The 26729-nt window shown below is 43.6% G+C and overlaps 1 protein-coding gene across 1 annotated transcript in view; it reads right to left on the reverse strand.

Moving 5' to 3' along the window:
- Psa (puromycin-sensitive aminopeptidase) overlaps positions 1-26729 on the reverse strand; it is a 55289-nt gene that overhangs the window by 12482 nt on the left and 16078 nt on the right. Inside the window, exons 7-18 of the mRNA XM_065430897.2 lie at positions 26548-26644; positions 24173-24321; positions 21674-21838; positions 20614-20718; positions 17339-17494; positions 17177-17255; positions 16974-17110; positions 16050-16184; positions 12606-12825; positions 9494-9636; positions 9182-9238; positions 3659-3766 (exon numbers count right to left, since the gene is read on the reverse strand). Coding sequence (XP_065286969.1) covers positions 3659-3766; positions 9182-9238; positions 9494-9636; positions 12606-12825; positions 16050-16184; positions 16974-17110; positions 17177-17255; positions 17339-17494; positions 20614-20718; positions 21674-21838; positions 24173-24321; positions 26548-26644 — 1551 coding nt within the window. The remainder of the gene's footprint in view (positions 1-3658; positions 3767-9181; positions 9239-9493; positions 9637-12605; positions 12826-16049; positions 16185-16973; positions 17111-17176; positions 17256-17338; positions 17495-20613; positions 20719-21673; positions 21839-24172; positions 24322-26547; positions 26645-26729) is intronic.

A 26729-nucleotide genomic window follows, 5' to 3' on the forward strand; every position in this document is an offset into this window, starting at 1 on the left:
AGGATTAGCTCACAGGCCCTTCGGAGGCGCCGTGACGCGAGTTTTGTCTTTCTTGGAGTGGTCGAGAGAGGCTCACCGCTCCTTAGGCGCTGGTGGCGTCGTCTGGTTGGTTGTTGTGTCCATCGCCTCTTGCGAGGCACTGGACACGCGCTTTTCTGAGCACTGGCGTCACCACTGGCTCACTGTGTGTGGGCCGGACAGCCACCGGAGGCCGTTGTGATGCTGCCCCCTGACGCATGACATCGGCAAAGCTGCTCTTAGGCAGGTATGACATACGCCTACGTGCCTCTTTGAAAGATATATTTTCTTTGACTTTGATTGTGACAATTTTGTTTTCTTTTTTCCAGGATGGGCACGACCGTGAGCACATGGCGTGCTCCCTGTCACAATTTACACAGTGGAGAATGTTCTCGCAAGATTCAGAGAGAGAGAGAGAGTGAGAGAAAACAAGGATAGGAAAGGCAGGGAGGTCAACCAGAACAGCAGTGCGTTTGCTACCCTACACTGGGGGTGGGGGAAAGGGGGATTCAGAGGTATGTTCATGGGCACTGCATTTCACACAGGTTTGGCGGCCACGGCAGCTTTGTGAACTGTGGCCGAAATGTTGGCATTTGAAACATCTGAGGGGATTTGGCACATATGGCCCAACACGGAGCTTGATGTACTCAGTCTCTATATGTAGACTTGGGCAGAACACTTGAGCCAAATGTGAGTATCAGGTACTTGGTTTTCATTTCTTTGCTGTCACACCTCATCTTAATTCTTTTGACGTTGATAACATTATGTTCACTGAAGCCCTCCAAGAGTTCGGCCTCAGTGAGCTCCAGCAAGTCATCGTCCGAGACAATGCCTCAGGTTGTGTTCATCGTGCTGGTGCGGGGTTACAATTACTTGCGTTTCCCCAAATGACACTAGTTTGGGCAATTTCTCACACTGCTACTGATTGCGGAGCTCCAAAATGAGATCACCGCTTGCCATCCTTGACGCCTTACAACCTGGACCGAACACTTCAGTCAACCACTTGGAAACAAGGAAGTGTAAAATTGTTCTAACTGCTTTATCTGGTTTTTCAGAATGAATGACATGGAAACGGGGCAAGGATTCTTTTTGCCGACCAAAAATCTGGAATACTTCAGTGTGCCCTCTTTTCTGAGGGCGATCAGGGAGTTAGGGAAGGAACTATCCATAGAGGAATGTGTAGTTTTCGGCAATAACGCCAGCTACCCACCGTGGAGTCCTACAAGGGGACGCTACAGGAACTGTAAAAACAGGTCCTGCAAACGCCAGCTGTACGTTATCACTATAACCAAATATGAAATAACCTAGGTTGGCTATCCACACAAGGTTAACGCTTGCTGCGTGGAAAAATTGGAAGTAAAGGGAAGCCAGGAGAATACAGAAAAGGTGGAAAGTGAAAGAAAGACTAAGGTTGGAGAGAGAGAGAGAGAGAGAGAGAGAGAGAGAGAGAGAGAGAGAGAGAGGAGGCAACTTCTGATTTCCCCCAGGTGGGTCAGTCCGGGGGTGCCGTCTATGTGAAGCAGAGGCCAAAGAGGTGTATTGCCTCTGCTGGGAGGCCTAAAAGGTCCGAACATCTCGCATCGGCTCAACCCCCAGGATCCCCCTTTCCCCAGACATGGCTAAGCTGCGTACGGCTACACGCGGGAGGGTCCAACCTTCGTGTGTTCAAGTACGTGGTGTCGCGACACACCAAACGCCTGCTGACGCAGACGCCCCTGCAGAGTGCAGAAGAGGAGAGAGCATGTAAAGAACTCTGGCATGAAAGGCCAGAAGGGGGAGAAAACAGATGACATGGGCAGTCTGTCGATCGTCTCTCCACTTTTGCCTTGTCCATATCGCCAGACACACAGCTGACAAAAATTAAACCACCTGAAATTGCCTGTCATTTTGGCTATAAGTAGGGATAGGGATTCCACTGGAAAATGTTTCAGGATACCATGCGTATATGGGAATCAGTGGTAAGTGAAGCTTTCTTTCATGTTTACACAAAGAATATGCAAATGCAACACAATAATGCAAATGTTTCAATGTAAGTATGAAGTATGGCATCCATTTATACATATGCACATTGAATTTATTAGATGCAAGGCACATGTCTATTGCGTCCATTCTTGGGCAGCACACACACAAACGAAACACGAGAAAGAAGACAGGACAAGTGGTGAAGGACACCAGCGCTTGTCCCGTCTTCCTTCTCGTTATTCGCTTGCGTGTGTGTTGTCCAAAAATGAATAGGTTCCAACTCGCCTGCTTTTCAATCCTTCGGCAGTCGTTTGTTGCATACCTGCCAACCTGGGGACATCAAAATTTGGGAGATCGCCGAGAAAAATTGCGGGCGGGGCGGGGGGATTTGCTCTTTATTTTTTTCTGGGCCACCGGCAAATTTAGAAACAACTCTAAATGGCTGGCAGTACAGTTATTAGACATGTTGGTGCTTGTACCATCACTGAAGACTGCGTGTGCAGGCGTGCATAATTAAGAAATGCGTACCATGCTCCATTACTGTCTCATGTATGGGCATGCAAGGTGGGCAAAAGAAGTGCTCAAATCCCCATAGCTACGTCAGAAACTGCTGTGAAGGGTGGTCAGTACAGATATTGGATGCCTCAGTGCTCATACTGCAACCAGAGACAGTGCGTGCGTGTAAATTAAGGGATGCATACTATGTCCCACGAAAGAAGTCCCTTTCCACTTTTACTATGTTTCACCACATAACACAGCTATATAGTGGAGAAGGAAACCAGCCATTATGCAATGCATATTAGACCTATGCCTCACGCACACTCCTCAACACGTCTCGATCTGAAGTGAACCGAGTTAGGCCTAGACTGCCTACACAGAAATGGTTTGCATTAAATGCGACTTCGGCTATACCTACTTAGCGCATAATGAGACTTACGATGCGACTGTGCTGCATGACGTGTTTCTTTATCTTTACTTTTTTTTTCATCTTTCCTTTCCTTTTTTTAAAGTCATTACTGGCTAGGGAGACAGCTTACCAGACAAACACCAAAGTAGTCTTTCATGAAGGTTGGTAACCACCGTATTCATAGTTGGACATTAATGTCTCCAGTGAACACCAAAGAGGTCACCTTGTTGTAGCTGTTGTCATAGCTAGGAATCATTGCCTCTGGTGCATACCAAACGAAGGACAGTGTGAGAAACAATATTCACTCAGTCAAAACATATTGTTGCCCCACTTTCTGCTTGCGGGTATAACATTAATTAAGCTCCACGTTGCCTACAGCCACTAAGTAATGCTGCAACTGACTTCCACACTCGGCTGCTTCTGTTGCGAACTTTTTCACTTCTCTTTGCCGACTCCTTTGCTTCTTGTCTCTGGTTGCACCATGAAGCAAGAAACCCAAAGCCGGGACAGCATTGCAGTGCCATCCACGAGGCCCTAGCGTCACATAGAGGCAAGATTATTGGCCAGTGGCCCAGTAAGAAGTGTGGTGATTGATAGTGGGTAGTGTGGTAGCAGATAGTGGTTAATGGGCTTGTGTCTACTCCGCAAACCAGCGAGATTCTACCTAAAATGCACCGATACAAAAAAAACATTCTGAAGTTTGCATAAATCCCGTCGACAACGGGTCCATTCGCTAGTCTGCTGTAATAACAAAACATCAGCTACACTCACCGAAAGAGCAAATTCCAGGGTTGCTTGAATGAGTTCCTGGTTGGTTACACCAGCCAGGGCAGCTGAGAGCCGGTTCTTCTCCTCCTGAAGGTCAGTGCTTCTGTATAGCTGCAAAAATTTAGAGAAATTATACTTGGCCATTTTGAGCATAAATTAGCCACGAATGAACAAAGAAGCAGGATATGCAAAAGCAAATGGAAATACCCAATGCATTTCTTTATTTGCTCATGCCGAAAGTGGTACGTCACAGGCACTTCCCAATGCTATGTTTCGGACCATGCAATGGTGTCTTGTATGGAACATTCACATTTCTTTAGCTCATTTCAGTTCCTAAGCCAACTATTGGCCAACTATATTGGAGGTTTTATTTCAAATTAAAAAAAGCTAGAGTTAGCACAATCAAGCATAAAAATATTTATTGGCCAACAATGTTTTCAATGCATCTAAATGAAACAAGGCTTTCGGTTCATTCAAATAATTTAGCTTCGTAAGGCACGGTAAAAAATGGCCAACATTAGCATGGCCACATGACATGCGCAGTCAAAATTTATTCCCATCTGGTGCAGTGGCTGCTGTAAGTATTGGTAGGTGTTAAAAGAGTTGAAGTGACATCACCAAACCAGTACCATATTTACAGGCCCTTTGCGAATGAACTCAAACACAACCCAGTGCTTATGTAAATAGTACAATTCTGTCTTGTACCTTATTTCATGAAACTTTCTACAATACTAAATTTCGATGCTTATCTTTAAGCCCTTTTACTTCAGCATTGCCTGCTGTAGCCAAACTTTTTAGCATGCAGAAACTAAAAAAAAAAAAATGATGAGCTGTTGCTTTTATCTAGACATGCTACACATCCAAACTATGGAGGACACTCTCCAAAGAAATAATGGCAAAGTGCACTGTCGTCGATAGAGTCGGTCATTGATTTTACGCACAGTTAAATTATAGCGGCCACTGCTAGCGAAACCGCTGGGCGCGATGCACACCACAGTTGTGAACCTGAAACTTCCGCGAAAGCAAGTGCAGATTTCTTGACTATTTCAGCGCGCCTAATGCTTGACATATGACGTATGCTTGACGTATGACGTAAGGGATGCAGCGGTGGCATAGGGGTAGAGTATCCGCCTCGCGTGCAAGAGGACTGTGGTTCCAATCCCGGTGCCGTGCAATTCTCCACCGGATAAAAAAAAACGCATGTTGATAAAATTGCATAAACAGGCCTGGAGTGCGGCCTGATCCTGGTGACTAGAACCGGTAACGCACTCCCTCACCAGAGCAGGATTGGCCACCCTGGTGAAGTACTTGGCCACAACCTCCTATATGAATACAACAATCATACCCCGGCCCTCAGTCCCCAGCGGCTGCGAAGCAACTGACCACGGTGGTGGTCAGACCTGTGACGCAGCAGAGGGTGCTAAGAATACCTGGGTCGGAACAGGCCGCCAGTGGAATCTCAACCTGGCAATGCTTAACGCTAGAATGTTTTCTAGTGAGGCGAGTCTAGCAGTGCTATTGGAGGAATTAGAGGGCAGTAAATCGGATATAATAGGGCTCAGTGAAGTTAGGAGGACAAAAGAAGCATTTACAGTGCTAAAAAGCAGGCACGTCCTGTGCTACCAGGGCTTAGCAGAGAGACGAGAACTAGGAGTCAGATTCCTGATTAATAAGGATATAGCTAGTAACATACAGGAATTCTATAGCATTAACGAGAGGGTGGCAGGTCTTGCTGTGGAACTTAATAAGAGGTACAAATTGAAGGTCGTACAGGTCTACGCCCCTACATCCAGTCATGATGACCAGCAAGTCGAAAGCTTCTATGAAGACGTGGAATTGGCGATGGGTAAAGTCAAAACAAAATACACTGTACTGATGGGCGACTTCAATGCCAAGGTAGGCAAGAAGCAGGCTGGAGACAAATCAGTGGGGGGAATATGGCATAGGCACTAGGAATAGCAGGGGAGAGTTATTTGTAGTGTTTGCAGAACAGAATAATATGCGGATAGTGAATACCTTCTTCGCAAGCGGGAAAGTCGAAAGTGGATGTGGAGAAGCCAGAATGGCAAGACTAGAAATGAAATAGACTTTATACTCTGTGCTAACCCTGGCATCGCAGTGCCGCTGTTCGGTCCATTCACTCAATCGCTTACATGTGAAACAGGCTTAAAGCTTTTCGCTAGGTTTCGTTTCACATGCATTGCCGCCGCGCGTTTTTTGCTGCTGCAAGTAGTAATGTTGCTGGCAAAAAACACGGGACTTTCAGCCAGTTTCGGTAGTTTGCGACTACCAACATAAGCACTGCTTTGTTCCTGCCTCTCAAATTTTTGTTTTATAAATACATATCCTACGCTTAGCAATTAAGAATTAGTTGATAAGCTCTCTTGGCATGTTGCCCGTACCACATATAGCAAGTAAATAAACATCGTCCTATGCGCAGGCTTTCCCGCACTAGTCCTCCACTGGTCACGTGTCGAGGCGGGCCATTCGGAAGCGGTGCTGCCGCTCCCGCCACTAGTGCCGCCACCACCGTTCGAAACAGATTTCTACGGCGCAGCAGCAGGATTCGTGAGCATTTTCGCTTGCATGTGAAACAGGCTTTACTGAAGTCATGTCGAGTGCCTTTCAAAGCAGGCCACCGTCATAGTAGTACGCAACGACGCTGGCAGAGCGAGCCCTCAGCAGCAGGTCACGTTCATCAGTGCTTAAATCACTGAAGTTGAGCCCAGCATCTCGAGCCAATGTGTCGTCGTCAGGGTCATCCATTGCAACGAGCGTCGAAGTTGGCGTCATAAAATAAAGAACCAGCTTATCGTCGCGCGCTTTCCCTTCCGCTAGCCACCATAGTTCCGCTTTCGCGCTGCTGTCGGCTCTGTCTTGGCTCTGTTTCTGGCCGCGCGTTTGCGTTTTGCCCAGAAAAGCTGTAGCACCGTCTGCAGGCGCCGTTTTACTCACCAACGGCGCAACGTCACTACGAGCCCACGACGTTACCACTCCTCGATCGGAGGGCAGGTGATTTGAAATGTGCTAGAGCTACGCGGACACTTCAGAATGCATTTTCTCTTAAAATAAGTCTCTTCATCGCACGAAACAAATGTTTCGAGGTTTCTGGGATGGTATTTCAATAGTCCACATTGACTTAATATTAACCTTTAGTGTCCCTTTAATGATAACGCATAGAGCGGTGTAAATTTGTTCTTATAATTTTCATCCTATAGAAACGAAGGAACTCTACATTCTTATCTAAAGCAAATGCACGCTTCTATTTTCACAGATAAATCAACAACATAATCATTTAAGCAACTTTTGTTTTTTAATGCTGCAGCTGGGTTAACTCTGGAAAATCAATTACTGGAACAGAGATCTGCAGACTCTGTGTGGACGACGAACCAATTGTTGCATGCACATAGAGTACATGTTGCAACGGACAGCATAATTAAACTTAAGCCCTACAGAGGATGCACTTAACCATGCCACAACAATATGAATACAGACTGAAGCTGTTTAGCAGCCACGCATAAGAAGAATAAATTTTTTAAAAAGCAGTGCGATCATGCTACACCAAATGACTTCATGCAAATGCCTTCTAGGAATGGATGCCTCATTTATGTATCACAGCGAGTGATGAAAAGTTGGTGCTTCTCATTAGATGATAAGCACAAATGAAGATGTGCTTGTCTGTTCCCGAAGTGTCTGACAGAGGGACGAATAGCTTCGGACATCAAGGCACTCTATAAAAGGGCTTTGAGCAACGGCATCTAGAACTTACATAAACAATCAACAGCACAAAAAATAATAATAATAAACTGCCGCGCACATGATGTGTGACGTCGCTGAAGATGGCGGTGCAGAAGCCCCGCCTCCCTAGACGGGCGAGTTGTGAAAATGTGCCCCGTATAGTAGACGGGAAAACAATAGGCGATGCTCAATCCAATTGTGGATTAATACATCTGCCCTTTATTGATTGTGAAAGCTAAAACACCAATGTCGTTCATACGTGCCACAGGTGCCAAAGCAGGGTTCTCCTCAAGATGAGTGAGAAAATACTGCCCACCCCTCTGAGGTCGCGATTCAGCAATTAAAACGATTAATTTAGTAAAAACATGCGTGTTTCCCCCTCTTCTCCATGCAATGCTAAGCTGTTCCTTTATCATGTGAGATATTATTAGAGAGAAAAGCGAACTACGGCATTTCAGAAAATTATTTTGCACTTTTAAGAAAAACTAGATGGAAAATCAGACTTTGGAAGGTGCTGTCGTAAAGAGTATAAATTGAAATGTCAGATAGTTGCAACGCTGTACTTCACCATGAAAAAATTTAATCAAAAGAAGTGAGCAAAAAGAGGAAAAATAGCTTTGCAAATCGTTACCACCGGCATGAGTGCACAGGAAGTGCTTTGATTCCCTGATGCTGATTTGAACTGCTGGTGCACATTTTGGCAGCGGGTAGCTGTGCATATCTTTGTCACGACAGCTGGCAATTGCGGTAGGCTGCATTGCTGGCCTGGGTTTCTTGCGTTAATGTGTCCAAGATGAAAAGTTACGTACCATTCACATATATATTGACACGTGTACTTATATTTATCGGGCGACCACGTTTCGCCGCCTAAGAAATCTTATCGCACAGCGCGGGACGTGCTTGCATGTATCCGAAGTTTCTGGAAAGTTATCGATGCTTCTATCCGCAGTCTGTTGTCACCGAACCTTGTGTTATCTGATTTATTCGCCTGACGCGAATGGTGTAGAACTTTGTGGAAGGCACGCGGGTCCGAACGATTAATCTGGAACATTCGATGACTACTCTATAAAAGCCGACGCGCTTGATCCGCTGATCAGATTTACGGCGACGCCGACTGTGTTCGCCGCTCTCGTTGAGCTTTAAGTGTAGCCTGTTTTGTGGGCACAGGTTCGCCCAATAAAAACTAGCTTTTATTGGGCGAACCTGTGCCCACAAAACAGGCTACACTTCCATTCACATATATATTGACACGTGTACTTATATTTATCGGGCGACCACGTTTCGCCGCCTAACAAATCTTATCGCACAGGGAGGGACGTGCTTGCATTAAAATAAATGTCCTCCTACTGAGGAAACTGTCTTTTTCAATGCTTTGTAACATATTTGTTATTTTTGCTTAAGAAAAGTTCACATAATTTATCCCTCAAAGATAAAATTGGTGTGTAGTGTCAAACATAGGGTCAAGTCAAAGGCCGTGTAGAGTCATGTATGTTTTTAACCACCACGTAAGGTCCTTTTCAAAAATTTGGTTGACAAAACTGTTTTACTTGCTTGGAATCTAGGTTGCTTTTGATGTATGAAAACATACATTTCACACATTAAATAGCACACATTTCTGGTATGGAAGGTAATCGGGTTAATCTGTGCTCAGGACCTATAAGCAAATTTTACCTACTTTCACACACATATCCCACATTGCAGAAGAGTTACGCTCTGAGAACAATATGACAGTACTATACGTCTCAAAATACACATTCAGAAGTTTTAAGAAACATATCAGAAACATACCTTCAAAAACTCATTGTACCGTTTTCGATCTGCAACTGATGCCGCTGCCTGGTACACCTTTAAGAAGAGAAAACATCTTAATTTTAAGCAATGTCAAATTTAAAGAACAGAAGGTCAAATATAATAGAAAACTGAATCTAAGGAACTGTTCAAGTGACTAATAAGAAACTGCTCAAGTGACTAATACCCCAAACAATACAGTGTTGACATCAAGAATGATTCTTCTTTACTAGATGTTGCTATTATTCCTAGGGACAATTCTAAGGGGAAGAGTGCTATAAATGCAGAACAAGCTTAGAATTCGTCACTTACAGCACCACGAATGTCGGCAGGAATTATGGCTTTGCCTGCAATGTGGGCGTCAAGCCTCTTTCTGGCTTCAGCGAGGACATCTGGATCCTTGAAACGGGCCAGACGGTCAATCACAGTGCTTCTCAACAGTGTAGCCAAGTGACCTTGAAAAATCACACCATATTTAGTCGCAAAGGTAATGTTTTTACCCGAATTTAACATGTACCTTTCTCCAAAGAAAATGAGTCTGAAAATTGTCTGCACATTACAACTGGATGGGAAACCAAAACCGCATTTGCAGTGTTGGCAACAGCCTACCCTCAGAGCCACCAGACGCAGCAATTATTGCTGACAGCGGAGAAATGAAGAAACACGGCACCGAACGGCAAGATGCTTAATATCGAACGTCGAAGCAGCTAGGCGTAGCGTTGCCGCAGTGGTGGCTACGGCTGCCAGCGATTCTGCGTGCGATAGCGCCGGTTCGAGGCGGCGAGGTAAGCAAAATGGCAGCGGTGGTGGCTTTGATTAATGCCGTTTCGGACCTGCGGTCGTGCAGAACGTCCAAAAAATCGGACGGCGAAGAGTTCTTGCGTCCGAAATTTCAGACGTTCCGATACATCGACTCTATGTGGTGCTGCGAAGCCGCCCAATTTATCGGGAATCCGGAAAGTCGGTCATTGACTCTACACTGGCAACTCCTCCAGCCGACGACAGGGCCTCAAAGACGATTCGTTACAATTCCTGTCTGTTACTCGAGCCAGCATTACCGCGACTTTCTACCCTTTCAATAAAATTACAGCTAATTTTTCCTGATAGAGGCACAAATTCCCTGAGTTTTCCCCGAGTTTTTCCAGACTACTAAAATCCCTGATAATTCCCAGTTTTCCCAGTTGGTATACACCCTGTTTGTGTTATCTGATTTCATCACCTGACGCGAATGGTGTAGAACTTTGTGGAAGGCACGCGGGTCCCAATGTTTAGTCTGGAACATTTGACGACTGCTGTATAAAAGCCGACCCGCTTGACCCGCTGATCAGATTTTCGACGATCGCCGAGTGTGTTCGCCGCTACTGTTGTTCTTCGAGTGTAGCCCGTTTTTGAGGGCACAAATTCGCCCAATAAAATGCTCGTTCCGTTTATCACAGTTTTGCTGCCTTCTTAGCTGTCACTACTACGTGACAATATAAGTATGTCTGAATTCCAGAGACTGAAACCCTTCCCGATTCAATTTTCTGGACTTTCTACCATGACCACAAGTCCGAAACGGCATGAATCAAAGCCACCACCACCACCATTTTGATTAACTTGCAGTATCAAACCAGCCCTCTTGTTATCCTTGCCGATATGGCTTTGAAGTGAGGAAAGAATGACAAGGGTCTCGGAAACGTTGCATAATGCCGCTTCCCAAAAGTCAGCTTCGCCGCAGTACAGTGGTGTTACGTGAACAAGCAAATACAAGGTATTGCGGTGAAGCATAGCAAGAGTGGAAAGGGGCCACTGTCATGGGACACGGTTCTTTTCCTTAATTATACACGTGGGCACTCACTGTCTCCTGTCGCAGTACAAGCACTGACACACCTATTAAGTGTGTAAGTGCTCATAATTGACATCTAATAAGTGTGTCAGGCAGGCCTTTAGAGCTATTTTGGACATTGCTGTGCCGATTTGGGCCCTTGAAGGCAGTAAAAGGCATGCACTCCTTTTTTTCTGGCTTTTCCACAGTCCCAGAGTCCAAAAAAATCGAATGTTGACTGTATCCATGCATATAAGGAAGCTTGAAAGATAAAAAGAAAAAGCACTTCACAATCTGATAAACCAGAACTACATTTGAGGTTCCAACTACATAACAGAAACAATAAAACCGTGTTCAGGTGTCTCTCTTGGCATACATAATGTGAATTATAAACTTTCTAGACTGGACACAATAAAAAAACAGCTGCTTTCTTACTGAACAGATCCCACATAAGTCATAATCTTCAGTTACAGCTTCAGACAGCTCAAACGAATGAGCAGGTGACGAGCCTAGCGGCACCACTAAATAAAACGAAGTTTTGTGCCTTACAATTTTTATGTTGACTTCTTTGCTTCAATGTAAGGGGGTCGACCTATATTCCGCCTCGACCTATATTCCGCATTATATATGGCACACACATCGTGCTGGGTGCTCTGTCCACCTCAACGCCACAGAAACTCTGGCCATGCTGACTTAAATCTCTTCAGTATGTCTCTCAGAATTGTTTCACACATAGAAGATGTCTGTCATGCTAAATAGACCACACGAGTGCAAAGAATATAAAGAAAGAAAACACCAGAAACTGCCACTGAACATATATGATGGCATACAACATGGAGTGCTTGCCCAAGCCAGCATGCCAACAGCCTATAGATGGCACACCTGCCTGTGCAATATGGCAGCGCCCACGAAAAAAAAACGGTATATATAGGCATCACCACACCCACGCCAAAGCTGGAATCATTGGTAGACCCGTCTATGAGCTTTCTGAAAAGGCGCAAGATCTTTTGCAGCACAACATGGTCTCAGCCACGATGTGAGTTAAGGCAGCACAGTTAGCTTCAACGTGACAAACGGTGATCATGGTACATATGCGCTAACAGACAGTTATAGAATAAGCCACAGAGAGCCAATACATTGGGCTCTTAGAGTCTGGTTTGGCGATTCATCGCAACTATGTCTGGACTGTTATCACATTTTAAGTGGGTATGTATTAACCAGACATTACTGTACAAACTTTCCAGCATGCACACAATATTATGGCATTGCAAGGTGGAATTAGTGGGAGATATAATATGGTGCACTTCCTGTGAACAAGTAATTCCTAAACCATAGGTGTGGATTGTGTGACATTACTATCAGTACAATGGGCAAAACAAAAACAAGATGAAAGCTGGAGCCAACATTTCGACAAGTGGACTTGTCCTTTTCAAGGCCTTGTAAAAGATAAGCCCACTTGTTGAAATGTTGGCTCTGGCTTTGACCTAGTTCTTGTGTTGATCATAGTCTTGAATTTCCAACTTCCACCCCCCCCCCCCCGTGTTTTCCCAGGATTAGTAACAGTACTAAGACCCACTATTTTTGATTATAAGATGGCTGAAATCTATCCAGAGAACTCACTTTCGTCAGGCTTAGGGTCCCAGCCTAATTTGCTGAATATACTGGCTAGGAGACGTCGGCCATAGAGGTGCAGAAGTGGCTGAATGTCAGTATGCGAAAGCAACTGGTTCAGTTTGCCCAGACATGAGTTGATGGAGTTCCAGACAGTGTAGTTGTCTTCTTCCACATAGGCCTCCATCAGGCGAAGCATATCAACAGTCGATTTGTGGCCACTTTGCACCTGAAGAAAGACGAACGCCAATCAGCAACAAAACATTATTGCTACCTTTGGCCGACATACTTACACTGGAATTGCCAATCTGTCCTCTGTACATACTACACACATAAAGGTAGAAAAGTTACCTTAGGATGCTATACTTTAGGCTAGCAGATGCTAGCAGCCTGGTTAGCTCAGATGGTACAGCGGCTGCCCTGGAAAGGCGGTAGTCCCGGGTTCGAGTCACAGACCAAAACGAATTTTTCTTCAACTGCGAGGCTTTTCTTTTGAGGAACCCGTACGGGTTTCCTTTGTAGCAAATGCTACGATTGGTTGGATGTCTCATTTTCCCTTTATTAATTACTTCTCTCTACTTTGCGGGTTTCCGCAGAACTATTACGTCACATTGGAAATTGTAAGCCACTGTTTAGGAAGCGCTTTACCGAAATAAATTTTTAAACTGGTTAGCTATTGGAGGAGATAGAATTGAACTGTCCTGTTACCATGTCATCAGGAGGCAAGCGTCACTATTAACAGAGACAATTTCCCCCTTCACCTCAACTAGCATCTGCAAGCGTATGTTCCTTCGCTGCCTTCGCTTATACCAGATATGACAGACCACGTGACACTCCCATAACTAGCCCCGCCTTCATTTTTATCTTCTCTTCCTTTGTTGCTGTGTGGCGCACTACAAGTGACGACATTGTGCATTCTGCATTGGGTGAATAATCGAAGTCACATGCCATGGTACATGATGCTGCAAGCAGTGTATCTTGAGTAGAAGCTTTTGTGAATGTGACCTTGACTATTTTGCTCAAATCGCGGCTTCCTGAAGAGGAAGGGTGCACAGCCTTCCGTTTGAAATTTCAACCATTTTATTTGCAGACACCATCACCACTGCATATTTACATTCCATGCTTGTTTTGTAGCGATGCCCAAACCTGGTAAGGCACTCTCTAAGTGTGCACAGATGGGAGGTCTAGAAACTGGCTTAGAATGCAAAATTAACCCTTCTGTCACAAAATCTCCACACAGGGACACATTCTTCTAACTTTTGTGGGGCAATGGAGCCAAAAAAATTTTTTTGAAGGATGTTTATAGCTATAATCAGGTTTTTCTGAGAACAAAAGGCAGCATACCCACCAGTGTGCACAAATGTATCAGGAGGACAGAACATAGCAGCAGAGCTTGCTTTAAGACAGTATTTGTTCCTGTAATGCTTTGTGTACCATTTCTTCATAAAGTACTAGGTATGTCTGAAGCTATGAAATGGTGAGCAAATCCTACTTAAATTAAAGCTTCTGCTTTTGTAGTCATGTGTGGAACATCCCAACGAACAGAAGCACTCCATGCAATGCATTTTTCACCTGCATATAATACAATGGCCCTTGAAAACAAAGATACCTTGCTAATCTGTCAACATCAGGAAGCACCATACTGGTATGGCAGTGGTGCTGCTTTGGTTATGTAATATTTACAGGTTGTTGCACTAATTCTGAATTTTAGTTATTACCCATGTTCGAGAGCCCACTTTTAAACATGCTAATTCTCAGCATAAAATCACTGTTTAAAAACATTTAAAAATGCATTTGAGTGTTTAGAAAGATGGAAATACTAATTAATCAAGACTTTGTAATAACTCCACAGCATGAAAAATACAGTAGGACTTTGTTAATATATTCCAACTGGTTACGTTTTTTCCCACTTTTACACAGTGAAGTACTGGTCCCATTTGGTTTCCAAAGAATCATGTGTGCAATGGAAACCCGGTTACGTGTCCCCCCATCCATTATGCGACATCTTGGTTTTACAATTGATTGGTGCAGTCCCGGCGAACTGCAATAACAAAATCGCGATAACAAAATCCCTGCAATAACAAAATCGGTGGGGAAAACGAAAAAATTCACCTTTGTAATAATTTCTTTGTTGCAAAATGAGACAACACAGACAATATATGCACTGAAAAACGAAAGCTTCCTGTCAAGCCCATTAGCCTACGTTGGCGAACCTCGCTTGAAGCTACACAGAACTGCATTGCTGGCAGCACAAAGTGTGACCCATGCATCAGTCAGCAACGGCGCACTAGCATGGTACAATATTCTTGATCACTTTTGGATATACAATAACTTTTGCGACAAGTTCATGTGACCCAGCAATAGGCACGTTGGCATCTATGAGCAACAGCGTTCCTGCAGTACTTAACATGCCCTCTTGGCACAGCGGCAGGAACACTGTCGCCCATAGATGCTGCCGTGTCTAGTGCCGAGCCGTGCGAAATCTCACAAAAGTAATCGTATGCCCGAAAGTGATCGACCAAGAATATGGCCATTTTCCGGCAAATCTCCATCCAGCGACACTGAATCCATACGAGATTCCTGCTGGCTAGTACCAAAATCAGCGTGCCCGAATGAGGGGTCATATTTTCGGACGATCACTTCAGTGACAATACAGCTGGAGGCATGGTAGCCCATGCAGTGGCTACCATCTCCAGCACCATAAAGAATTTCATGTCAGTGGGACACAGACTTCTTTGTTTTCACAGCACTTTGTTTGCTCTGTACAAGTCCACTTCCAACGCACACTGAGCCGTAGAGTAATCTTACACTACATGCTGTACACAAATCATCGTTAGGGTGGCTAGAACATAGGGATGCCCATTCAGCAGGATGGTACATTGTAGCCACACTATCGTTATCGGTGCTGATCGATAGCAATGCAGCTGCACCATTTGAAACAGGCAATTGAAAAACAAGATGGCATTCACGACGTGTTTCCAGAGCCTTCAAGCGCTTCCTACAAATTGCTGTTTTTTTTTTTTTTTGTAAACAAAAATGACGGCAGACAAGCAAGCATGCTGCAGAGGTATTTTACGTAACTTAAGTGGGCAGAAAATGTATCTGAGCACTTCTTAGACTGCTAGTGTTACATGGGTAGATGATATGGGGACTAACATTCTGGCAAATTTCTTTAATGTGGAATTGCAGCCTAGCGACATTTCGTTGTCGAGAGATATGAAATGCATAGAATCCAATAGGTGTTTACTGTGGCTATGAAAATATACCTTTGTGACAAGAATTTCATTTTCTCAGGCTTCCGTTATCGTGTGGTTTGACTATCATTTTTCCATGGTCCACTAAAACATATCAATGGGGTTATACTTTAGTTAAAAGCATGTATTAACAAATACAACAGTTCTAAGCAAACATGCATGCTATTAAGCATAAGCACACATCGAAGAGCTTCCTTACAAGAGCAAACAGGTCGCTCTGAAGACCCAGCCGGTCCAATGGAGGCAAAGTCTTGTTTTTCACAGCAGGGATTAGCTGAGACAGCATTCGAGAGCTGTACATGGTTCTGTAGCAGCCGACAGTTCCAACGTTGATCTGAGCACATTAAGAATTGGAATTTTAATGCCTAAGAATGATAAAATCTCTCTCACACATACACACACAAACACACACAATGCTCTCAAACTTAAATATCTGCATGTATGTGAGGAAGTGAAAAGCTAAGGGACTATCATGGTTAAATGCATGAGTCTGATCATACAAAAAGCAAGTGCACTCCTGTCATCTGAAGAGCACAATGCACAAGTGCCTGGCTCACACACAGACCATCTCTGTGAAGTGTTCTCTGCTGCGTCACAGACAGCACTACTGCCAAGCATGTGACATGTATTGACAGTGAATGCAATAACTCTTATTTCACCAGCTGCTGCAGTGAAGCCGCAGCAATTATACGAAGCAGCATGCCAGTCGAAGCTCCCCGGTGCTGGCACCTGTGCTATCCTTGCATTCGGGCAGCAATACATTGATAGCGTTTGCTCTCACACAGTTTCAGAATCAAATTTAAATTACAGAATTTGTTGTGGGGCTTCAGGCAAAAAAGCTGCTGCAAACACCTTGAAATTGCTTGAGGGCTCTTCATGTCAGGACAGTTAGCATGCATAAAAAGGGTACACATTTTTAGAAACTAGTACATTCTATAAAATAATTCAAACATTTCAGTTGTTCTGTTGCTAAATGAGTACTAATTACAGAGTATTTCAGTTCTTTCTTCTGCACACAAGACAAAAAGCACAAGCAACAAATACTTTTCCGTTTTGAAGGTTCACATTCATAGTATAAACAGCTTCAATTGTGTTGTTACCATAGGGGAGCTCATCTTATTACCTTGACCCAGTCATTATAAGTCACGCCATCAACTACCAGCACTGATGAAGCAGAGTCCAACAGGAACTGCTTGATGATCGTATTGGGTGCTTTTGAGGATGTGATGCTGATTGGAACCATCCAGAGAGAGTTGTCCTCTGAAAAGCATTCAGTTTCTACTCAGTTGGAGACAAGCACCAGAACTTAAAAGCATAGACACATACTTGTGGCCTTGCCATCGGCATTGAATTTTTCCTGGGTGAACATCAGCACTCTGCTATCTCCATCTTGATAGCTTGTTACCTGTACAGGAAGAATTGTGCGCACATGTAGCTACACCTGGCTACACTTGCAATATCGGCATGCTAGCTGCCATTCTTGCTTACAGATAACACAGGGTAGCCCTTCTGTTTCACCCAGGTGTTCATGATGGCTTCAACAGGGACTTGACACACTTCACCAAGGCAGTGCCACAGGTCCTCTGTGGTCGTGTTGCCATACTTGTGCTTGGTCAAGTACAAGTTCATGCCTTCCCTGAATTTCTGAAGAACAAAAATGAAAACACAATTGTTTCTTACATATTCACAAATGTTTAAGTATAGCAACACTACCACACTTCAAAAGGTCTGTGTGTTAGCTACACAGAAAGAAAGAGTCAAAACTCTGGCTTCTCCACCTTGCTTGCCACAGCAGATGACAACAACCATACGAAGCAAACATGTGGCTCTTTGCTGTACTTAAGAAAACCCGATTTCATCAGGACAAAATTAAGGTGGAAAGGGACTCGACAGCGCACAGTCAAACCTCAATATAATGAACACAAATATTGCATATAAACAAAGCTATAGGATATAGAAAATCTAAAATTTCCTGCCTGACATATGTGTAAAACGAATAGTGCCGATTTCCATTAATTCAACTCTGACGGGACCAATGAAACTGATTGAATTAGCTGGCGGGTTGAACTAAAAAATATGCAGAAAATACGCGAACATGCCGCACATTTTTCAGGAAGAAAAAGTGCACTCATTATGTGGCAGTTGTATTTACCCGATTCTAACATGCCCTTGGATCAAACGCACGGCTGCTTTCTATGCGTTCAAAGTAGAAAACTAACACAAACATAACGTTAAAGCTCCTAAACAATGTAGAAAGCTAACGTGAATCGAATTTTCAGCAAGAAAAATGGGCAAAGGTCTAATGTGTATTGCACAGTGGTGGCCAGGTTCGTAAAGTCAGCTTCGCTGTACTACAGCCGTGCTATGCCGGCAAAGCATATGAACGCTACAAACCCGGTTCTCGGCTAAATTTTCTTGGGGGGGGGGGGGGGGGGGGGAATAAAAAAGGCGAGTCTTAGAATCGGCTAAATGCCCTAATAAGACATTGTGAACCACGATTATTGCTTGAAAATCTTCCGAGGCCAGGTCGCAAATAGGTGCTTTTGACGGGAGATGATGATTTGTGTTCAACGCATTCACTGTCCCATAAGCTCCCAAAACAAGACGCTGCCAGTAAAGGGACTCCTACTGGGATCAGGGACGTGCATGCCGACCGGTCAAGTGAGAATTATCCAGCGAAGGCCAAGTTTATAATCTGGGTCCCCTGGGCACATGCATGCTGACTGGTCAAGTTAGAATCTGGCGAAGGCCAATTATAGGATCGAAACAACGAAAGTTTGGGCCCATAGAAATGCACGGGCACCGGTCGGGACCTTCGGCCGGGATCAATTTAACAGAAACATAGAATTATCCAGAGTCAAATTAACAGAAATGTACTGCATATTCTTATAACAAATATAAGGATGGTATTTTCCTGTCAGATTTGTATTTGTAACAAGCTTCAACTGAGTTTGCAACATGGCTCCAAATATAGCTTGAGCAAGTGCTTTCTCAGACTTATAATTACGAGAGAGCATTATATATACTCGTGCAACTATGGCAATCTGACACAAAATTTCTTAACCTCTTCTATGCCTTGGTACCCAATGGCATACTTTGCTTTTAATCCTTTCAAAAATTACCGTATTTACTCGCATAATAAATGCAGCCCCCACTTTCCCAATCAAGAAGTGTGTGTTTTTTCCCACCTTTTCTCGCATAATGACCGCACCCTAAACTTACAGCCGTGAAGTCGGAGACACACGGTACAATTCGGCGTCTGATACAATGCCCGAAGGGTGCGATTGTGTCCGACGCAGAATCGTATAGTGTCTCCTGCTTTTATTGCGGTAGCAATTATCTGGCCGCTCCAGGCGCATTTTTGCGATCGTCGTCGCCTTTGCTCCTGGCGATGACGACAGCAAAAATGCGCAACTGCTTCAACGCAAACTGAGCGGCGAGAACGCAGCATGCACAGAGGTATGAGTGGCCATCGAGTCGGCCCCCGATGCACATCGCTTTGAAGATAGGGTGCACCTCGGCAGCGTGATGCACAGTTGCTGCTGGAGTAAAACACCGTGCCCCTCCCTCCCCTTCCTCCGACGCCAGGCGCGCGACGGAAGACGGGATGTTTCCTTCCCGCTTTACTTCCTTGTACAATGGAGACTAAGCCGCGATCGTCGGCACCCCTCGGGCGCGGTTGTGCAATACGCAGTTGCCAGCTCTCCTGCTCCCCTCGCCTACCTCCCCCCCTACAAACGCAAGGAGTGGAGGTAAGGGAGTGGGGGCGGTGGCGTTGTACTCTAGCAACTGCGTATTGCACAACCGTATCCGAGGGGGGCCGACGATCGCGGCTCAGTCTCCAGCGTACAAGGAAGTAAAGCAGGAAGGATACATGCCGTCTTCCGTCGCGCACCTTGCGTCGAGGGAAGGGGAGGGAAGGGCACGGTGTTTTACTCCAGCAGCAACTGCGCATCACGCTGCCAACTCGATGGCCACTCATACCTCTGTGCATGCTGCGTTCTCGCCGCTAAGTTTGCATTGAAGCTGATAAAACTACCATGCTTACTTCATGCAGCTGTCTACACATTTGCTATCACAATCGATGGTTCGCATTTTGGGCAAAACTGATTTTTTTAGAGATGGCCGCGGGGAAAAAAATGGCTAAAAATTTTGCCCTGCATAATGAATGCACCCCCGAACTTCCCGCACATTTTGCAGGAAAGAAAAGTGCACTCATTATGTGAGTAAATACAGTAACACGCAAGCGATTACATAAAAGATTTATCCCCAATAAGTCACGTGTATGCGAAACTGCAAGGAATTTAAGTGCATTATTGCCCGAAGCTTTTGTCAAAATTCCCATCAATTTAGTCTACAGCACTGTGGCATCATAGACTACAAAAAGTACCCATAAAGTGCCTTTTGAATATCATGAGTTGACACGAAAATCCAAGCCTCAGCATCAAGATATCAACCCACCACATGAATATGTTTATCTCTGTGTTTTGGCCAATAACAAAACTTTTTATTTAAACATCATGAGGAGATACTAGTTACTTCCTATCCTTAATAAGAACCGATTTGAAAGGCTATTATGTCCCTACACAGTATTCGGGTCTGCCGACATATAGCTTGCTACAAAGAGGAGGATGGAGAGGGAGGTGAGACAGCTCGCACGATCAAGCAAGAAAACTGTTTATATCAAACCAAACCCCATCACTGATTTTGCAACATGGAACACTGTCCCAAGAAAAATAGTACAGCAGAATCAAAGAACTTACAGCATCACCAATGTAGTTGTGGAGCATTCTGATAACCGATGCACCTTTGTGATATGAAATATCATCAAAGATTTCATCGATCTCACTTGGATGTCGTACAGGCACCTGCAAAACAGATGCTTATGTCAAGTGAACTATGTTAGCCTATGTTAGCATAGCTGATCTTAGAAATTCGTCACTCAGATATTAAAGCAGTGCTTTACATATAATTTTGTAAGAACTCTACCACATGCTTCTCACACATAAAAGTATGACACTCAGCTAGTATGACGGTAGGGAAAAATGATAAAGTATTTTAAATTGCTATGTACTTCAGTTGGTCTCGAAATACTAGACCTAGCATCATCGACATTAAATGGAAAGTTAAATGTTCTTTTTTTTTTTAGGGGGGGGGGGAGGAGCTGTCGTAGCTGGTACTCACACTACCCGAGACTTTTTATTTACATCTGGCATTTGGATCACATGTTGGTTTATGGCAGCTCTTTTAGTTCCTGCACAGTCTTGAAATCGAATTAATCTTTCGAAGGTCATGACTGCAACCACAAACAGGGCCTAGGCCACAACTTGTGCCTTTCGTGCACCTCCTCTTCGCTTTCAATGTTATGAGCGTGCTAAAATAGGCGACAGCATTTGACATGATCAGCGCTTATGATGTCCTAATGCCATCCTCGCAGGACACATTCATGATAGGTGATACTGGCTCCTATTCATGCCATAGCATCTGCATGCTCCTTCAGCTGACATGGCACTGTCAATTCCTGCTGTCAATGTTTTGCACATTGACAGCAGCAATTAAAACTTAATAAAACAGGCAGCCGTTACACATGACAGTATGGAAACTAAATGAGACCTGCATGTCATGACGCAAGAGCCAGGAAAACGTAACAAACAGGAATGTATCTATCTATGCAGTTCTACTGTAGTAAATTATTTAGGACACTGATGCTTGCCAGTTTTTTTTTTTTTTTCTAGAGTTTCGAAAGTTCACTTTCATTTCTCAAAGAAAAAGAAAGACCAACAGAAAATTTCGTGTCAGTATACAAAAAGACAAATACCTCACCTCAATAGGATGACTGTTTTGCAAGGCATCCAGTTCCATTGCCTGAGCATAGCAGTTAGTAACAAACTGTGTCCAAATTTGGTACTTTGGAAACAGGTGATCCACACAGAGGAACTCGATGAATGATGCAAATCCTTCATTCAGCCACAAGTGGGTCCACCATTCCTAAAAGATTGCGAGACACAGACAGTATTCAAGGCACTACCGTAATACAGAATGAGCACGCATTTTAGCCCTAAAAGTGAAATTGCTTTATAAAAGCATTAACAATATTGCATACATAGAAGGTGTCAATTATGATTGCCGCATTATTCCCCCGTCCACAGAGTGCACAAAGGAGCTTACAGTAAATGCAGTGACAATTAGCAGGATGCACCAGTCCTGCTTGAATTGCTGTTCTCTCTATGAACGTGAACTTGATTTTATTAAACACCCCCCCTCAGTGCTGCCAGCTTTCACACTGTGTGATGATTTTGTGGCTTTCAGCAAATAGCCCACTTCCCACATTAATTTTTATATTTCGGTGTCAGAGGTCTTTGCTGCTGTGCTCACAACATGTACCTCTTGTTGCTCATGAGCCAGTGTGAGTTGGTTCTTACATGGGCTCATCTCGTGCAACCTACCAGTGCCCAGCCATGCACAGCCTTCATCAAGACACAGTGCCTGTGATTTTGGCATGTGGGAACAGTGGCATGCACTCTTCTTTCCATCCATAAGAGCACACAATGCACTACAAGTGCTGTCAGCAAGATTTATAGGTTCGTGAAACAAGCACACACACACACACACACACACACAAAAAAAACAAATAAAGGCCATCTCACAGAGCATTCGCTAACCAAGCCTGTCCTGCTGTAAATGGTTGGCACTGTGAGAAGCGTGCATCTGTTGCTGCATGTAAGCTGCATGTTTTTTTATAAAGCAGTGAAGTTTCATAGCATTGTCCGCGAGTTTCCAAGAATTCTTATGATGGCACTGGAGCTGCCCCTATGTTTTGCAGCTGTACTAGGGGGAGGGGGAGAGCTTTTCTTAGATCACCTGGCAACCTCTAAATGTATTCAGGGATCGAGGGAAGTTGGGACCTACATTTATTAACCCTTTGAAGGTTTTTGCCGTACATGTACGGCGGCGGTTTTCTGTCCCGCAAGGTCTTCGCTTTACGGGTACGGTTCCGACCCTCTGTTTGAAATTTCGCGCCATAATGACGATGCGTGCTCTCTGGGAGGTGCTGCCACCTCTGATTGAGAGGTGGCAGCACCTCCCAGAGAAGCATTTGAAATTTGTGCTACCTTCTTGGAGAGATAAACAGAACTGATTTCTAGCTTCAGTGTGTTGCGCAGACTGCGGAAATGCCCCTTTTGCGGTTTCGGTTCCTCCGCGTGATCGCAACGGAGGCACGCGAAACGTGATTTTCCTCTTTGTCGGCACGCTATCACAAGGGCGACAGAAGTTGATTTCTATCTTGATTGGTGCTGCTCTTAGGTTGTTGTTCACCGCCGCTCACAAGGTATTCTCGCTCTCTGCGGCAACGCGCTTACGCGAGAGGGTGCCTCAGACCTCTGCCCAAGGCAGCCGCACGCAGAGAAGATGTCATGCGTGCGCCAACACAACTCGTCACTCCAAGAGAAGAAGATGCACGCATTTTAGGTGTGCAGACTGCGATAAGGCGCTGTGCGGAGACCCGTGTTTGAAGGAGTACCACACTCTGAAATACTATTGAACATTTTGCAGTTCTGAGTGATGCCGACACCAAAATACTGTTCCTAATTTTTTTTTACTATTTATTCCCGACTTTATAGTACATCTTGTACATTCAAGATCCGTAATAAAGTAATTTGACCACCTGGCAAAGTTCTTTTCAAAATAATTCGACCCTCAAAGGGTTAAAAAAAAGTCAATTTTATTCTTCCATTTACGGTGCTGAAAACTATTTCGAATATGAGGTTCATTTTTATTTATCTCATTTGGTTTGAATTTTATGCAAGTTTCCTTCACTTACTCTTCTGGAAAAGTTTATAAAAATCGGATCCACAAATTTCACTAAGCATGGTATCAATGGCTTTTGCATGATCCGAGAAAGCCAATATGACAAACTTTATTGCTCTTTCTTTCTTTCTTTATTGTTCTTTCTTTCTTTCTTTCTAAACAAAAGTTAGATTTTGAAGTCGACTCTTGGAAGAGTGTACAGGAAGTCGGGTCTAGAAAACATGGTACAATTAGCCAATGGAAGTCTAGTACGTTTGGTCCAGCCATTTCTGGCAGCATTATTTAGTAGGCATTTCTTTTTACACGTCTTTAGCTTGGTTTCTTTTTTGCCCTCTGAATTCTTTATAACTAGATTTAAACAACAACCCCAACATGGCAATTCTATGCCTCGCATTGAACTGACTGCTGTGCTGAGTACATGTACACAAATGTGTGTGGTTATTTTTAGAAAGAATAGTGAAGTTTTATGTGAGGCGCGAGGTGCAAGGACACCAAAGTAGAATAAAAACCTACCATGGTAACCAGATTGCCAAACCACTGGTGGGCAATTTCATGCGTAACAACCAGGGCAATGTTCTGTTTTCTTTCAGCAGACGTGTTCTGTTCATCGACAAGAAGAGCTGACTCGCGATGAGTCACAAGGCCCCAGTTTTCCATAGCGGCTGGGAAAAAAGCAAAGCAAAGTAATTGTGGCTTTTACATTATGGTAAGAACTCCTAACACATTAGTAACACATATTTAAGAACACCTGTCACCTATAGTAATTCAAATTCTGCATATAACTATTTTGGTGCTCTGCTCTGCATATGTAATAGTCACTCAAGTAGTTGGTTTGTACAGTGAAACCTCAACATAAAATTATGGGGCTTTACGTGCCAAAGCCACCATACAATTATGAGGCACCCTGTAGTGGGGGCTCTAGATTAATTTGGACCACCTGGGGTTCTTTAACGTGCACCTAAATCGAAGTACAGGGGTGTCGGCATTTTGTCTCAATCAATATGCGACTGCCATGGCCAGGATTTAATCCCGCGACCTCGTGCTTAGCAGCCCAACACCATAACCACTAATCAACCACAACGGGTTGAAACCTCAATATAAAGGATATGGAAATAGCGAAGTAAATTAAACATGTTTCTTGCCAATATCAGCATGTAATGAATATATGCTTATAACGAATATTGACTACAATGAAGGCATACTCGTGTCAGGTGCAACTTCTTTTAAACGAGGCTTGACTGTAATATCAAAAGCATGTGAAACAAAGGCATGCCAGTAGGCCAACTTTTTAAAAATCTTCAGTTGTAATTCACGCAATGCAAGACATTACGGCAAAAGCGAATATCTTGCCAATACAGTTCAAGGGGGAGGCTACCCTGGAGACCAACCGTTCTTATTTTTGAAGATATCCGGATGAAACTTTCAGGTTTTGTTCTCACCACCAAACTATGAGAAGCTGCAAAGTTTCATGAAGCTGTGTTTATTAGTTCCAGAGTTATTGAGGTCTAACCAGGTGTTTCATGTGTATACCTGAGGAAGAGCCTGGAGAAATCCCAGGGACATCGTAGGAAGCTGAAATTCACTCTGATGATTTCTTGATAGATATCTCAGGGGGCTACTAAGCCCATTTCTTTAATTTCCCCTTAAAGAAATTTTAACACTTTGAATTTGATGTTGCCAGTAATGACCATGTTCATCAAAAATTAATTGCTTATTATTAGGAAGCTTTAGCTCGGGTGCTCCCATCTAAATACATGTAAAAAAAGAATTCATTTTTTTTTTTGGCAACCACTACACCAAATATGGCGAAGTTTGTTGCATTTAAAAGAAAAACTTGAAATCTAGTGACTGTTTGTTTCAAATTTTGGAGTTAGGTCGTCAATTTTTTATTAAAAATTGGCAAAAATAAAAAAAATTTCAGAAAACAAAACTACGAAGCTTACAACTCTAACTCGGCAATGAAAAATTATACCACAATTCTGTGAATTCCATACAATAGTACATCTAAAGCAGACAAAACTGATATGTTACACATTAACCTAAAAAATTGAGTAATGTGGAAATACAGCTTTTGCAAAGCTCTTGTACACAACGTAACAAATTCAGACAAGATATAATATGGCATAACAAATTTGTCTGCTTTCATTGATCTAGTGGATGCCGTTTACAGAACCACGATATCTGTTCTTGATGCAGAGCTATTAATTTGTAAACTTTGTGCTATTTTTTCAAACTTTTGAATTTTTAAGAATTCTTGGAACAAAATTCAGGCCCTAAATCGAAATTGTGCTTCCAACAGACACTAGAATTTAACCTTCTCTCTCAAATGCAACAAATTTCATCAAAAGTGCTTCAGGGGTTATCTTGGAAAAACGCTTTTGCGTTTTACATGTATTTCAATAGGCCGCGTCGGAGTTGGGCCCGAGCTAAAGGTTCCGCTCAACAACATCATGTTTCAGTTTGCAAGAGAGAAAACAGAAAAGTGAATATTTTTGCACATCTTTTATATTGAAAATATATTAATAGATTTTGCACTTTATGCACCTTGAACAGCACACGTATAAAACAACATCATGACTATGAAAGATTAAAGAAAAATACTGTGCATAAACTGAAACATACTAGTTAAGATTGTGACAGAAGAAAAACACACACATTTTCTAGAGACAGCTACAAAACGCTGAAAAACCTAGCATCTGCTTTCTTGCTATACCTCCTACCGAAGTACAAAACGTATGAAAGATACCCCGGTGCAAATTGCAGTCATGAGAATCATCCCCAAATACTACAGACAGACAACTCAAGAATGACCAACATACTGAAAGAGGGCTATCTTTCAAATGAAACACTCGCAACATCTGTAAACTATATAGCATTGCATAGGTCACCTGCAGCAAGGTCAGGTACAGCAATCAAGTCCATTTTTGGCAGTGGGTATGCAATTCCAAAGTAGTTCTTGTAGTAAGGCAGAGCACGAGTAGCTACCTGGAATGCAGAAGGTGATTGGTCATGTACAGATATGACACCAGTTGTACAGCACCATTACAGGCACAAAATTTTGAAGTCTGAC

The sequence above is a fragment of the Dermacentor albipictus genome, chromosome 1 (assembly GCF_038994185.2).
Source record: "Dermacentor albipictus isolate Rhodes 1998 colony chromosome 1, USDA_Dalb.pri_finalv2, whole genome shotgun sequence".
In the NCBI taxonomy this organism is placed as follows: domain Eukaryota; kingdom Metazoa; phylum Arthropoda; class Arachnida; order Ixodida; family Ixodidae; genus Dermacentor; species Dermacentor albipictus.